This window comes from Pinus tabuliformis, chromosome Q, assembly GCF_031772625.1.
Source record: "Pinus tabuliformis cultivar Carrire ecotype Pingquan chromosome Q, CPIR1, whole genome shotgun sequence".
NCBI classification, from domain to species: Eukaryota; Viridiplantae; Streptophyta; class Pinopsida; order Pinales; family Pinaceae; genus Pinus; species Pinus tabuliformis.
The window spans coordinates 1,267,559,957-1,267,574,923 of NC_142296.1; the positions used below are offsets into that span (position 1 = coordinate 1,267,559,957).

A 14,967-nucleotide genomic window follows, 5' to 3' on the forward strand; every position below is an offset into this window, starting at 1 on the left:
CTCAAGATGCAAGTGAGAAAGAAAATGCAGTTCCTTACAAGAGATTTAATACAATTGAGAAGGGACATGGAGAGCACCAGGCTAGAGGCGGTGGTAGGGAACCATTGCAGTGTTGGATATGTGGTAAGGATCACCGTAAGAAGGATTTCCTGCAGTACCATAGTAGACCCCAGATCTACAGTGCTCAGGAGGCACATACATTTGGTGATATTGGTCATAGCATTCCTCAAATCTATGCAGCGAAGGACAACAAGCAAGCATATCATGAGGCATTGATCATTGAGATGGATAGTAAGCTTTGTGATCAAGTTGTTTCTATTTTGATTGATCTTACGAATGGGGCAAAGATTTCAATTCTGGGCAATCACAAACCCACAACTTCTTCAAGCTGCTCAGGTGACCAAGAGAACAGGGCAGCATTTCCAACAAAGCATTTCCCAAAGAAAATTCTTCCAAACTGCTTAGGTTTCCAATATCCCCAGGCAATTCTTTTAAATTTGTCTCTGACAGGATTAATATTTCCAGGGACAGTTGATGTGCAACTTGGCGAGGCAACACTTCCACACTCTTGCAGTCTGAAAGGTTTAGATATTCAAGTGTCTTGATATTTGCAAATGTTTCCTCCAACAAGGTCAAATCGGAGCAATATTCCAAATTCAGATATTTAAGTCGAATTAAATTCCCGAAGGAATTTGGAAGCCCGTGCAAACTCCGACAACGAGAGAGATTAAGGTGCGACCCAAAAGAATCAAGCAACGACTTCATATCTGGGCATCTTAGGTGCAAGTATTGCAGTGAGGACAAATGACAGAATTCCTCTGGTAAAGTTTTGAGATGAATCAAATCTGACATACAAGTCACCACAATCTTTTCGATGTGCTTCATCCGTCCAATGGACTTTGGGAACATTGAAAGAGGAGCATAAACATGTAGCTCCTGCAACTCCAGAGGTGCCTGCCACACAATATTCATCTTTCAACAGTAAGAAAAATACAGAGATGTTAGCCTTTATCTACAAAACCCTTCAAATGCATTCGAGAGCCTGTGCTAGTATAGCAATTGCAGCAACAATCTACCATAAATTAGGGCGGCAAAGTAAAAAAAGAGAATAAATACAAAATTGTCTTTAGCCCTAACCTGAGATTTTGCTTGCCACAATTTTTTCAATTTGGTTCATACCACTTCTAAAACCCTTATATTCTTCATCGGAATCCAGGGAGGCAGGCAAGAGAAGGGACAGTTGTTCCAACGTAGCCATGTCAGGTTTGGTGACTCTACCCTCCTCAGTATGCTTTCTAAATGACGATCTTCAGTTGCAACAAGTTGTAACTTCCTGACACGATATGGTTTAGGGTCGATCAACTTTCTCAGACAGTTTCCCAAAACCTCATCACACCAATTTTTGAACCATGTGACTTCTTCGTCTGATTCTGGTTCCCGAACGTGATAGAAATAACTGAGGACACGAACCATCCTAATTCCCCGCCCCTTGGTTATTACCTGCAGATTCTTTACGAACAAACTGTCAAACAACAAATAAAGAAAACAGAGCAACGAGTTTTTCTCTTTCAAGCAGCAAAAAACTAAAATAGAGCAACAAGTTAATGTTAGAATGATTCAAGTAGTTGCAGGCAATTGCTGCCACAAATCATCAATGTCGTCGATCGTGAGTAGAGCTCCTCCGGGCATGCATAAGGCAAATGAGGCGAGAATGCGGTTAGGGGTAAGGTGGTTACGGCCATAACTAACCCAAGCTGATGAGAAACCCGGAATAATGATGCATGTGGGAAACAGATGTCAAGCGGAAAGAGGAAAATTTGTGCCAGATGTCAAACAACAGAAGATCCAGATGTCAGTCAGAGAATGAAAGTGTACACGACTATGTTCATTCAATGAATTCGTGATATTAATGCATAGTTTGAATTATCACATATTTCATGCACATTATATATATTCATATACCAATAAGAATGTATACTGAAACATGAGATACAAAATAGCAAGTGGTATAGAGGCTTGAAACCTTACAACAATTGTCATCCATAGGGGGCAATATGAATGGAAAACAAAAGCAGCAAACTGGTCCACTTATCTACTTCATGTGATATAAGCTTCATACCTAGAGTAATTAGCCTATGGAAACTAAACTACCTAGTAATATAAAATCTTCCTCATACCCAGAGGCTAGAGTGGTTAACATATGGGGGTATCTGTGGTCCAATGGGTGATATAAGTATTTTAGAATATACCAGATAAAATAGTTCAATTATAGTGGCTCTGAAAGTGGCTGACGTTGATAAAAATATAAATAGAAAAAGACTATTATATAATGTGGTTACCTCCTGACAGCAGACCAGCAAAGGAATACAACATAAAGCCCCATAAGTCCTGATGTCATAAGGCCTGCATTAACCTGCATTTTGCAAAGCAAAACAATTCTCCTATATTAGCAATTTATCGTTTAAGAATTACACTGAGGAGCAGATACAACTCTTCAACTAAACGAACTTGTGATAAGGAATCACCAACTTACTAATAACTACATGTGAATTATGTCATTGGAACTTACTTTTGAATGTAGGGAGATGCTAGTCATTACTTGAAGAAGAAGTAGTGTCCATGTGATGAAAAATATGTTCAGGACGCATGATGCTTTTGGAGCATACCAAATGTACATCAGTATGATTCCAACCAGGGAAGCAACATAGGCCATCGTTGACATTGTAATCACTAGGATCCAACTGTGTGAAATTAAATTTTCTTTGAGAGATTGAATTCGGATAATCCACAGTGTTCATCTTTTTCTTTTTTGACAAAAAAGAAAAAGATGAACACTGTGGATTATCCGAATTCAATCTCTCAAAAACCACTCCACAGAAACCTGCAATCCATAAATTTTCTTTGTTCATCAGTGTTATGTCATATACGAAAACTGGGCGATAAAATAAATGTCATGATAAGGAGAAAATGGATCTCAATTAAAGAACAAAAAACTCTTAGATTTATAGCTTTTAAACAGGGGAGGTGGAAATTTGAATATGTTTTTGGATGCATTATAATCGATGTTTCCATGAGTTATAAAATTAAGATTTAGTACATTGGCATGTCAATTCAATATATAGATCTGTGTCGAGCTGTGGAACAGATAAGGCAAGTTCTGCATTTTAAGTTGGGATTTCAAGTAACAAAGTAAACGCCCATCTTTTGCATTACTCTTTTCTTCACTTTCTAAGGATGCTTCTCGTATTTGTCGATATGGTCATGAGGCAAATATGTGTGTATATCTGTAGATAGACAGGGCTTTATTATTCTAATCCTACTTAAATGTTCTTGATTCTATTATCTCCTGATTTTTGACAAGATCCAAGAAAGCAAACTCTGAACCAAATCTACATATTGGAACTAAATGATAAATGGCCATATGAATCTCAATTTAGGTATTTATAGCCATATGCCTTATCTGCATCTCGACTATTTCTATGTTTTTGAATTTCCTTATAGGTTATATTACCCATTAAAATAATTAATACCAGTTCGTCATCTAGTAATTTTCCTTTTCTTTTCACTCTGTAAAAGGAATTTTTTGTCCAATCTAGGGATGGCTTCAGCTGGATGAAACTGAGGGTAAAAAAATCTCCCAAACAAATTTTGGATTCAAACTTCAATTTTTTAACATATCCATCTTCCTTGAAGTTAAAAGAAAAAAAACGGTGAACATGAGGGGAAAGAGTTGTACCATCGTTCAACATTTTTCTCCAATACCCAATAATCATTCCCCTTGATCACACTGAAAAGTTGTATGATGAGAAATATCCTACCAAAAAAAGAGACAAATTTTGGCCCTGGTTAGTATTCCTTAACAAGCAATTAATTTTAGCCTATAAGATAGAAACCATAATATCCATTTAGTGATTGATCAAACTATATCACCCAAATGTAACCAATGTAATCCTGAATTTACCATGGACAAATAGCATAGCATCTACATATTCTCTTTTGGAAGACAAAGGTTATCTAGTCGTAGTATTTAGGTTAAAATTGCAAAAGACATTTTGATGACGTAGGTGATTGCTGTACGGGGGATCTGTTAGATATCACTGAACTAGTGAAACATTGCGTGAAAATATCACCAACCCCCACCCCTGGATTTGTCATCAACTGTTTTCTACAAATCAGCAAATGTAAAATTGATTCTCTAGAAGTTAATTTATCCAAGCAGATTGTTTGTGTACTTAAAAGGCACATTGTATCCAAAAAACGTGAAAGAAGAGAAGCATACCCGGCACCAAATCTAGCAACTTCACCTGCATCAATAGTTACAAAGACGTTAGTTTATGATATGTCATTTTATGAAGTCCATGTTTGGACAATTTTGATGTCTAATTGCAATTTGCCACAAAGTCATGAAACCTGTCTAATTTAAGCAGAAACAGAGTAAAAATTGGTAATTTGAACCAGATTTGGTATTGAAATAGATTGCTGAGAATCATTTTAAGTAAACTCACCATAGAATTGAATAAAAGCAGATGGAATAAAAAAGGGGATCACCATCAGAGCAATCCACATAAGGCTCTTCAAGGGCCACCATCCTGAATGCCACGAGTCACGACATTCATGCAACTTCGTAGTTCCAACTGTTGTAAGAAACATAGCGAAATAAAATATCTGAGGTGATGTTAAGGTAAATAGTTCAGACTCTAGAGGCCTATCGCTATGGTCCAATACTGTTGGGGAAAATAACGTGCTTGACATCGCACGAAGTGCCCGAGACGCATGTGCCACTTATAGTCAAATGGCATCGATACGCGGATATGATTTTATGTAAGTTATGTTGCCATGGTTATGCATTTGAAAATTGCCAAGGCCACTTGCATGTTAAAGCCCCCAGAAATAATCTGGTTTGTAACCAATGGGTGGTTAGTTCTGCATGAAAATTCAGACCTTGATACTGATTCGGATTTACCTTCTGTGAAAGACATGATGCCACTTCAAACTTAAAAAGCTCATGACAAGAAATTAGAATCCGGTATCCAACGTGTTTAAAAGCCAAACAACTTGTAAGGCATATAAATTTTAAAATTGGATACAAAGCAGCCCAGGCTTACTCGAAGCACACCTTCTGTACCTAAGCAGTCATGACCTCCTTGACAGCCTTTCAAATCTGTAAAAACGAAGATCTCAAATTCATATATATATAACGAAGAAAACGACATACAATGTAAATTAGGTTCATTTTCCAAAGCCAAATGTAATTACATGTATATCAAAAGAATAATAATCTAAATGGATGCAGATAAGTTAAAGAGCTATTTGAAAAATTCACGATTTTATGAGAATTTAAGTAAAGTTAAAAGTTGTAAAATCATGTGAAATGTCCCGAAGTGCAGTGAAGGGTCATCAGTATCCTTAGGTCAGCAGGTGTTCCATCTTATTAGCAGCCTATAGGGTCTACAGTTTGTTGTTTTCCATAGTGGTAGAGGGCTGTAAAGTGAGTCTCAAGGTTTGAACTAAGTCTCTTATTTCGTTGAGAACTGGTAGTGCATGAAATAATGTTTCTATTTTAACTTTCAAGATTTTGAAATCAGTCGTATTTTTCAGCATACCATAATCATGCACACTGCGCCATCGATGCTTACATGGTCATTCGTATCTTTGTGATCCTCAATTTTGGTCTAGGTTTGTGATCCCAATTTTGGTCACAGGGAGAAATTTGAATTCAAGTTAGAAAACCCAATTTAAACCAATGAGCTGTACATCAGTTGGTTTATTTGGAGTTTAGTCCCATCTGGTCTCAGGTTCAAATCTTATGGAGAAGGGTTTGAGGTAGCTAGCTGTAGTGATAAAACCTGTCCCTTAAGGGGTTCAGGCCTACCGGAGTCTCACATAATAATGTTAGCAGCTTCATACAATAGCTCAAATCCTTCTTTCTAACATTGAGATGGGGCCAACCAAAAAAATGTAAAACCCAATTTAGGTTTAGAGTAACACCAAACAAGTATATTTAGAGGATTTGAAATTTCTAGTTTCGAGTTTAACGGTCCGAAAAGCTAGTAATGGACGGAATTAAAGCATTAAACTAATGTGCAATCAAGGTACACACCCAATCCTTCATTTTCAAAAGCTAAATTTCATTTGAAATTCATAATTGAAGCGAAAGAAACAACAACAGAACTTTTGATACTTACGCTTGAGCTCTGCTAATGCATTGTTACCATAATCCCGAACCATCCAGGCTAACAAATTTGTTGGGAGGAAGATGAACCCGTAGACATTACGTGCCATATGAGGGTTTGGACGGTCGCATAGCTGGCTGCAGCAAGAATCTGCCATGAATTTCGTGATATCTCTGTGCAATGGTTGTAGGCATCTCGCAATGGTATGGGTTCCCTGTCTCCAATTCGACCCGAGCAAAAATACTCTTAGGCTCCATCTGTATCCTTCCGCTTTCTCCAGGAAGCCCAGCTACTTCATGCTTTCGGGTCTTCATGGTGTGAAGTGGCTAGAAATAGCTCGGAATTTAGTAAATCTGATAATACCCTCCCAACCTATACATTCCTGAGAAGATTCGTAGACTTACCAGAGCTTATCCATCCTGCATTATGGAATAAATCGATCCTATTACTTGCAAAATCTACAGAGAACTCGAATTTGAAACACTATAAACGAGTTTTTCTCTTTCAAGCAGCAAAAAACTAAAACAGAGCAACAACAAAAAACTAAAACAGAGCAACAGGTTAATGTTAGAATGATTCAAGTACTTACAGGCGATTGCTGCCACAAATCATCAATGTCGTCGGTCGTGAGCAGAGCTCCTCCGGGCACGCAGAAGGCAAATGAGGCGAGAATGCGGTTAGGGGTAAGGTGGTTACGGCCATAACTAATCCAAGCTGATGACAAACCCGGAATAATGATACATGTGGGAAACAGATGTCAAGCGAAAAGAGGAAAATTTGTGTAGATGTCAAACAACAGAGAACATGAAGAGCAGAAAACGGACAGATATGGAGGAAGAGCAGAAAACGGACGGATATGGTGGAAGAAAGCAGGAAGTTCTCGGAAATTGCTGAGAATAAATAGAAATTGCTTTGAGGTTGTTTAGTGAGCAGGAACCTCGCCGCTTGCTAGATTGTTTGTTAGCTTGCTTATTAGCTGGGGAGCTTAGGAGCTGGTTGAACCCAAAGGCGAAAATGACATAAGCCGAAGCTGCACCTACCCATTATGCTTGCGAGGGCTGGTCCAACCCGATGAGGGATTATTAATAGATGGCAAGCGGGATGCCGTTGGAGAGATAGATGGGGGCCGGTGGTTGGGGCTTCTTGAGTCATCTGCTGAGAGATCTGATGTGTCTGCGCGGGTCCACAGAATTTGGAAAAGAGGAAACGAATCACGGGATGTGGTGCACGCAAGGAACCCATACAGACAGGGGTGGACGCTTCTGACCACGGGATGCGGTAATTATACATCGACGCTTATACATGTTACACCAGATTGGTAAATAATCATAAAACCCATTCGTTCACACCAGATGTGAGATATTATGTTACCATTTTCACACCTTAAGAAAGATATTGAAAACCATGTTGTTACTGGATGAGCATATTGATTGAGCCCGGGTGACAGCAGATGAAAGAGAAGTCTACCAGACAAGAGATAAGTTCCCCATCGTTCCTACCAGAAGAGATTGAACTAAGTTATTACTATATGAGCATATTGCTTCAGTTCCCTAGTTTCCAACATACGAGATTAAGAGATATGTCCCCCAGGTTCTCAACAGATGAGAGAGATGTATGCCAGATCACGAGAGGAGAAGTCCCCATCCATGGCTGAGAGGAGAAGATATGTCCCCCATGTTCCCAACAGATGAGAGAGAAGAAGTACCTGTTCAATCATAACCGAAAGAGAGTCCCCCCATATCCAAACTTACCACTATGGAACAATGGTTACCTGGGCTGGACTGAACGGTACAGAACAATGAAATTTTCTATCTGCTTGGATTGGATGGAAGGAATGACGCGATGCGTTACATACAATGATTCAACATTTGAGAATCATACTCATTCAGAGCTCATAAGCACCAATTATAGCCAGAAGGTCCTAGCCAGAATATCACAGTCATACAGTAAGAGCAATAGCGATACAACCAGTTTATTTACATATACAAAGAGTGACCTGCTAATAGCACCCATATTTCCTTCCCTCAATAGCTTCGCGCCTCAATCGAGAAATCCATATACCTACATGACTCTTACCTTTCTCATTCGATTGACAAAATTTCATCCATTTCTCTGTCCTTTCGCTCTACCGCTAATTCTTCATGGATACCACAGCGAATACAGTTCTATTTCCCTCACCCCCTTTCTATTATTCTACCTCCCATAGTAACACTACTTTTTTTCCACTTACTACTTCGTTAAGCCTTATACCAATCCTCCGAGCGAATTTGGATTCATTCCCCGGTGTATTGGCTCTTGCTCCCCTCCCCCTCTTAGTGGACCTGTTCATTGCTTTTCCCCCCTGGGCCTCTCTCTTTCTTGGATCTAATTGTGTCGTCATATCAAGCAAGGTCATTAATAAAGGTCATGCGAAGTTCTGGGTATCCCCGATACCCCCTGGTTTATAAATAGAAGGAAAGAGAAGACTGGGTGGATAAGGGCCATTTGAACCGTTCAAACCAATGGCTGAATATCTCGCTCGATCAGCACCTATATGTTGAACCTTGGCCGTGTGAAAATTGGATGAGCATTATGTTATTATCCCACCCAACAAGTAATCCTCCATCCGGCCGGATAAGTGTTTATTTATTTGTGCTTGTATGAATTTTGCCAATATAAAGCACCCAGAGGAGGATTGTAATGGATATTTAGGGCTGCCTTATTCCCTTTCCTAGGGCGGATTTGTGCCTCCATGTTGAGCCATATTCTTCATTGTCCTCCTGTCTGGGTATGTTTCGTGGCACGTGGTTTGGGTTGGTCCGGTTGATTAAGAAAAACCTCCCCAAAGGCACATTTTAATAATAGAAGATTTTGTTTATCTGGGGTCTGACAGGTATGTATCATCAGGGTTGTCGAAGTGGTAATTTTAGGAGCCCCCTCACTTCAACTAATATGGTGGCGTTTGACAATGCTTTTGGTTTTAAGTGGTTGGGAACGATTAGTGTAAGGATGGCATTTAGTGTTCCACCCAGAATATAAATAAATTCCGTACGTAGCTATCCGCTTGTTTCCACTCGCACAAGATCGATTGGTAGGATGCTTCAGTGAGTAGAAGTGGCAAGAACATTTTCTCGAGAATGGGAGGGGAAAATGGACCATGCCTAGGATTAAAGTCAAGCTCAGGACCGCCAAGCTCGGGCTCGGAACCATATCTACCTAGCGAGTCAATCAAGCATCCCACCTACCTACCATACCATGCCTACCTCGCTTTTAGGGAAGCCCTGGCTGGGAAAGCCGGAAGAATGAATGAAAGTTGAGTGAGTGGGTTGCACAGGAAAGGAACAACCAGTATTGGATCGTTGAATCGTTTTAACTTGCCTAGGAACTACAGCCTGAACAACTTCTGAGTACGCGCCTTGGGCACTTTCACATTGATATTATCATTACTCCACCTTCGATCTTGGAAGGGCTTGCTTGGGTAGGTTAGCACTTTACCTACTATTCCCGCCGAGGGAGGAGCCCATATGATTCATCAATTAGCGGGCACCCACTGGCTAGTATTTTGTCTTTCATTTTAGTGCTTGCCATAACGGCATTGGATCGGATGGGACAGATGGAAGGGCTTCCAGAAAGCATTCACAGGTCTGGAATCACACTTGCTTTCATATGGATGCTTCTTTGGTGCCACTATTACCTATTGTTCATGCCGAGCAAATACTATATCATCCATTAGAACAACCCAATGCATTCTAGGAATCCAAACCCTACCCGCCTTTCAATTTCAGTTAATGCCTTAACCTGTGTAGTTACCCACCTGAACAACTAGATCTGCCTTCTTACCACTTGCTTAATTAATCGCCTTAGTGCGTGGGATAGGTACTGCTATTTCATTTCCGGACGGGATCCACCAACCTTAAAAGAAAGGAAAATAGGTGTATTCCTAGGTAGTGGATTCAAATTGATGAATCGGTATTGGCAAGGCTCGGCCGGACTAATAATACGTGGTGCCCAGAAGAATTCATAAGGGAAAGTAGTAAGTAAAGGGTTCATAGCATGCCATGTCTACCATACTATTTCTGGCTTCATCAATTGGTAAGGGCAGCACTCCATCTCCTAGGAGTAATACAGGAAGGGGGTAAGTTGTTTCATCCTGGCCTGATAAGATAAGTCTCTCGCAGTCCCCACTAAGTGATTCATAAAGGCAAACGATATAGGTCTAATAGGTGCTATTTATTCAGGCCCCCCCACCCAATAAATACTTAATAGTTTGTTTGGAAACAAGGTAGGCGTTTAATAGTGCCTACCCTAAAAATCCTTCTTCCTGACTGAAGCAATAGGCAATAAGTAAGGTTGGTGAAGGAGAAGATGGGTGGTTGGTAAATTGAACAGGATTGGTGGTAAGAGTTAAGTAAAGGCGAATAGGCTTCAAAAGTAAATACGACTGGTCTTAAAAGCAAGGACAGAGAATCTAGTCCTGACTTCAAACACCAAAACCCAGTTTTTGTTGGTTGTACTGTGAGAGCATTTAATGAACTGTTTCACCCTGTCAACCAGAGGTTTCAATGTGTGACCAGCAAAGCAAACAACACTTTCCGTTTAATAAATTTACTCTCTTATCGTACCAACAATCTTCCAATGCTACAAACAGCAATGATTTTCTCCAATCAGCAGCATGAAAATAACATATACGATACCTTCATATTTTTCCTCTTTGTTTTCTTGATGATAAAGTTTTAAGAATACCGTGAATCTGAAGATACGACCTGCTGCCTCCAGATAGCAGTAAACATGAATAGCATCCAAGGACAGGAGCAACAACGAACTCTACCATCAACTTTTTCCTCTTTGTTTTTTTGATGATCAAGTTTTAAGAATACCTGGAATCTGAAGAGACAACCTGTTGCCTTCAGATAACAGCGAACATCAATAGTAGTCATTGGATAGGAGCAACAATGAACTTGTGTAATCAGCATCTGGTCACAAAAGCCTCCAGAAAACAAACCAAAATGATGATTTTTTCAGCAGAAATGTATTCTTATTACCATTAACTACTTCTTCATGATGGCAGCAACATCATCTTCTGGAGTGGTCTCTTCAATGTTTCATATTCTAAAGCAAAAATGGTTCCCTAGTTATTTTAACTTTTCATAAAAATGCAGCAAATTTAGCAGAAGTGGCAGATTCAATAGCAGTGGTAAGGAACCTCAAATCCGGAGAAATGCTTTGTGTGACATCATCAAATTCTACACCTGGAAGGCCTTTTCTTCAAAATTTTGCAATGAACAACCACAAAATCAGCAGCCACACCAATTGGAAAACCACACAAGTATCCAACAGATGCAAAATAGTTGTAGTAAACACAATTTATCCAGCACATAAAAAACGCAATGTCACCTCAGCATTCTTAAAGCATCATTTCATCTGTTGCAGTGTTTATGTGGCAAATGCATACAACATCCATACATTATACTATTAATCTATTCATCTGTGCAACGTACAAAATGACAGTACGATTTCCAAGCATCATAATGGCAATAAAAATACAAACAACTGCAATAATTTAATGGAAAAGCAATGTTAGTGTCTGCAATAAATTAAGCCATGCAATTCTTCTTAACTCAAATGTACAGCTCAAACATATCATTACTGATGCTGCTGCGCCAATCTTCAATATGCTAGCTCCAATAAATGCCACTGATAGGCTGACAAAAGGTCTGCACATCATGACAATCAACTGCAGAAGATTTTTGTTGGAAATGATATCTCTACCATTGTGTAGCTGTGATACCACATTGATTTTGAGCATGAAGGTTTTCACAGTGAGTAATAAATGTACTGTGATTTTCTGAAATGTGTTTTAACAATTAGCCTTCCATTTCTTCATCTTCGTGCTCATCATCCTCGAGTGTAAGATCACCAAGAAGCTCATCCAAAGGTACAGAAGGAACATCTTCACCATCTGTCATAGACGCTGTATCCGCTCGCTGATAATTTTCATTTCTGTACAATGCAATCTTGGATCGCATCTCCTGGTCTTCCTCCAGTTCATCCAAAAACTTTTCATAGTCCTCCCATTCCTTCGCATCCTCCATTCTGCCTCTGGAAGATGGTTCAACCTCCATGGGCAATGTCTTAAGCTTCCAAGGCCTAGGCTTGCCCCGCTTCTTCTGGCGCTTCTCTTCGTAACTTTTCTTCACCAAAACCACATCTGGAAGATTAAGTCCTTTGTATTTATCTAAATCCACATCATTAGTATTTGCACCATAGAGATCAAAACCAAGAGCATAGTCACCAGGACTCAAAAGATGGCCCAGATGAGTTTTCACTGTAAAAATAGTGTCATTCTTTCCAAAGTCTGAAACACGGGCTACCTTTGCCTCTGCCAATGAATACTTGATACCACCCACAGTAGTCAAACCCATCTCAACTTCAATATCCAATACAATATATTCAGCCAACTGCCGGTTTGAAAGGAGAGGCTTAAAAGGAACCCTCCAATACTGATTCGCGTCCATAAAAGCATGCCTCGAAGTAAATGGGTCAAGCAGCATAATATGGGTACTCACTTTTGTGCACAGAACAAGGGGACCTAAGTTACCCAAGTTTGCCGCAACCTTTGGAGGGAGGCAAATCAAATCCTCCTTGCAAATAGGGCAGATCTGAACAGAGAAAGTGTACTTATAATTGTATGTATTGCTCTTTGAATCCTGAGACACAAGCTGTTTGTCATTGCGATTCAAAATAGGCACCACATTGCCCAAAAAGCTCACAAACCTAACTGCATGACTTCTATTAGCAAAGAAAAAATCAACACCCTCGTGCACTTGTTTAACATTGACTGCCTGAGCAGCTGCACCGTGCTTGAGAATCAACTGTTCCAGATAGAAGAACGTTCTCCTGTGGCTAACATGCTGCCTGACTTGCACAACAGCCACGTACTGATCTGGGTTGGACTGAACCCTTGTACAGTGTTCACACATATGATCTTGCTGAACATATTCAACAACGTAAGCCTGTTCCAATATAGCCCCATTGAGCACTTCCTTCTGTATTCGCAACTTGACCTTGATTCTCTTAGAATGGGGTTCGGTCCATATGAATTCAGCATGTACAAGCCTAACCTTGTTCAAATTCTTGAGCCTCTTAATGCAAAATGTTAAGAGTTCCTTGGATTCTAATTGGGCTTTTATCCATGTTTTGGGGGGCTGTAAATACGAATTACATTCAGGGCAATGAAGGACTGTTACGTGTTTTTGTAGACCTTCTGTGATATCCACTTGGGTTCGTATACAATTAACACACATGTTTGCTGCGTTGGGTGGCATGGAAATACCGCACATACAACACAGTACTCGACCCGCGGTCTGCTGTACTGTAAACATATCGGCCATTGGACCCTCGGCCATTTCTACACCGTTTTAGACCGCGAAATGAAGGAATCTGCATCACGTTTTAGCACAGGAAATGTAAAACAAATAAGACAGAGAACAGACTTACTCCAAACACTTAAGCGATATAAGCAACACAAGATTTCAAGTATTTAAAGATAAAATGCATTAGATGTTTTTCATAAAATAAAACCCTAAAACCTACCACTGCAGACTGTAAAGGCCGAGAAGAATTAACCACTAAATTGTTCTACCGTGATCAATTCAGAGCCTGAAATACAGAAATTTAAAAAGGCTTTTTGTAGATCCAAAAAATGTGGGTAAAGGGTTAGTTAATGCCAACCTGGCGGATAACAGACAGGTCGAATTCCACCCTGAGAACTTGAAATGCCCTGCAAACAGCGGTGGAAGGCTCTGATAAAACCTTTGAACCGAAAATGGCCACGACAGATGGGTAAATGATTTATTTTGCAGAGCAAAGAAAACTCAGCGAGAATGGAGCAAACCCTGCATCAACAATACAAGGCTGTACTGATCAGGTATCGCTCCAGATAATAAGGTCGTTTGATTGGGAGATGATTGGTTCGTCGCTACATTCCATGATATGATATGACTCGAGGATTCGAATGAAGAAGTGGACAGCAGAGCAACAACCTCCATCATACCCTCATTCAGCTGTGCATCATCTTCATCAATAATTCATTAACAAAACACATAAGAAGAATAAGCAAACGAAGAATGGCCATCATCATAGGATCACAGTAGCAGTAGAGCTTAGAAGAAGAAGAAGAAGTTAAAGCACCTCTGCCGATTCAGAAAAGAAGAATAAAGAGGCGGTCGCGGGTTCGATTCCTCGCAGCGTAAAAACAAAGAAGAAGAAGGCCGCCCCCTCCCTTCTCCTCGCGCTTTGCTTTTTTGCAACGGCTCGCCTGCAAACAATTGGGCAGAGGCAGATTTAATCTGCGTTTAGGTCATGCGGGCAGTTGCGAAAACAACTCTTGAGTTGAAATAAAAGAGAAAATGATCGCCAACTGGAGTTGAAATAAAAGAGAAAAGGATCGCCAGGGCTGCCGACTGCTGCCAAGGGCCTGTAAACAAACAGACCTCCGGATCAAAATAAAGCTAACATGGCTATTTCTCGTGATGCAAAAGAAAAAATGACCTGCTTTAATTTACCACAATTCTTCACCTCCAACCGCATCAAAGCTTTCTACAGATCTATTAACATGTCAGCCCAATACAACAATTACAACAGAAAATCATTCCATTCAAAGGAACACAGTGGTAACTATACCCTCTATCTTCTGAATACTGGAGTAGGGTTCATTAGAAATTAATATTTACCCAAAGATGTAGATATCAATTTCCAGGCAACAAAAGAGACAAATACGCCGCCATGGAGTGGGAGGAGGATATATGGCACAATT

At 40.0% G+C, this 14,967-nt stretch overlaps 1 protein-coding gene and 1 pseudogene across 1 annotated transcript; both read right to left on the minus strand.

The window, feature by feature from the left end:
• Positions 1-2,335: 2,335 nt before the first annotated feature.
• On the minus strand, positions 2,336-6,345 carry LOC149224460 (uncharacterized). The gene is made up of 7 exons (XM_089386119.1): positions 6,186-6,345; positions 5,088-5,161; positions 4,506-4,665; positions 4,280-4,304; positions 3,737-3,814; positions 2,570-2,741; positions 2,336-2,413 (listed from the first exon to the last, which is right to left on the minus strand). Exons 1-7 carry the CDS (start codon positions 6,328-6,330, stop codon positions 2,336-2,338), a joined length of 732 nt encoding a protein of 243 aa, XP_089242245.1. The 5' UTR covers positions 6,331-6,345.
• Positions 6,346-11,982: 5,637 nt separating this feature from the next.
• LOC149224461 (uncharacterized) lies at positions 11,983-13,573 on the minus strand (annotated as a pseudogene).
• Between the last annotated feature and the right edge of the window lie 1,394 nt (positions 13,574-14,967).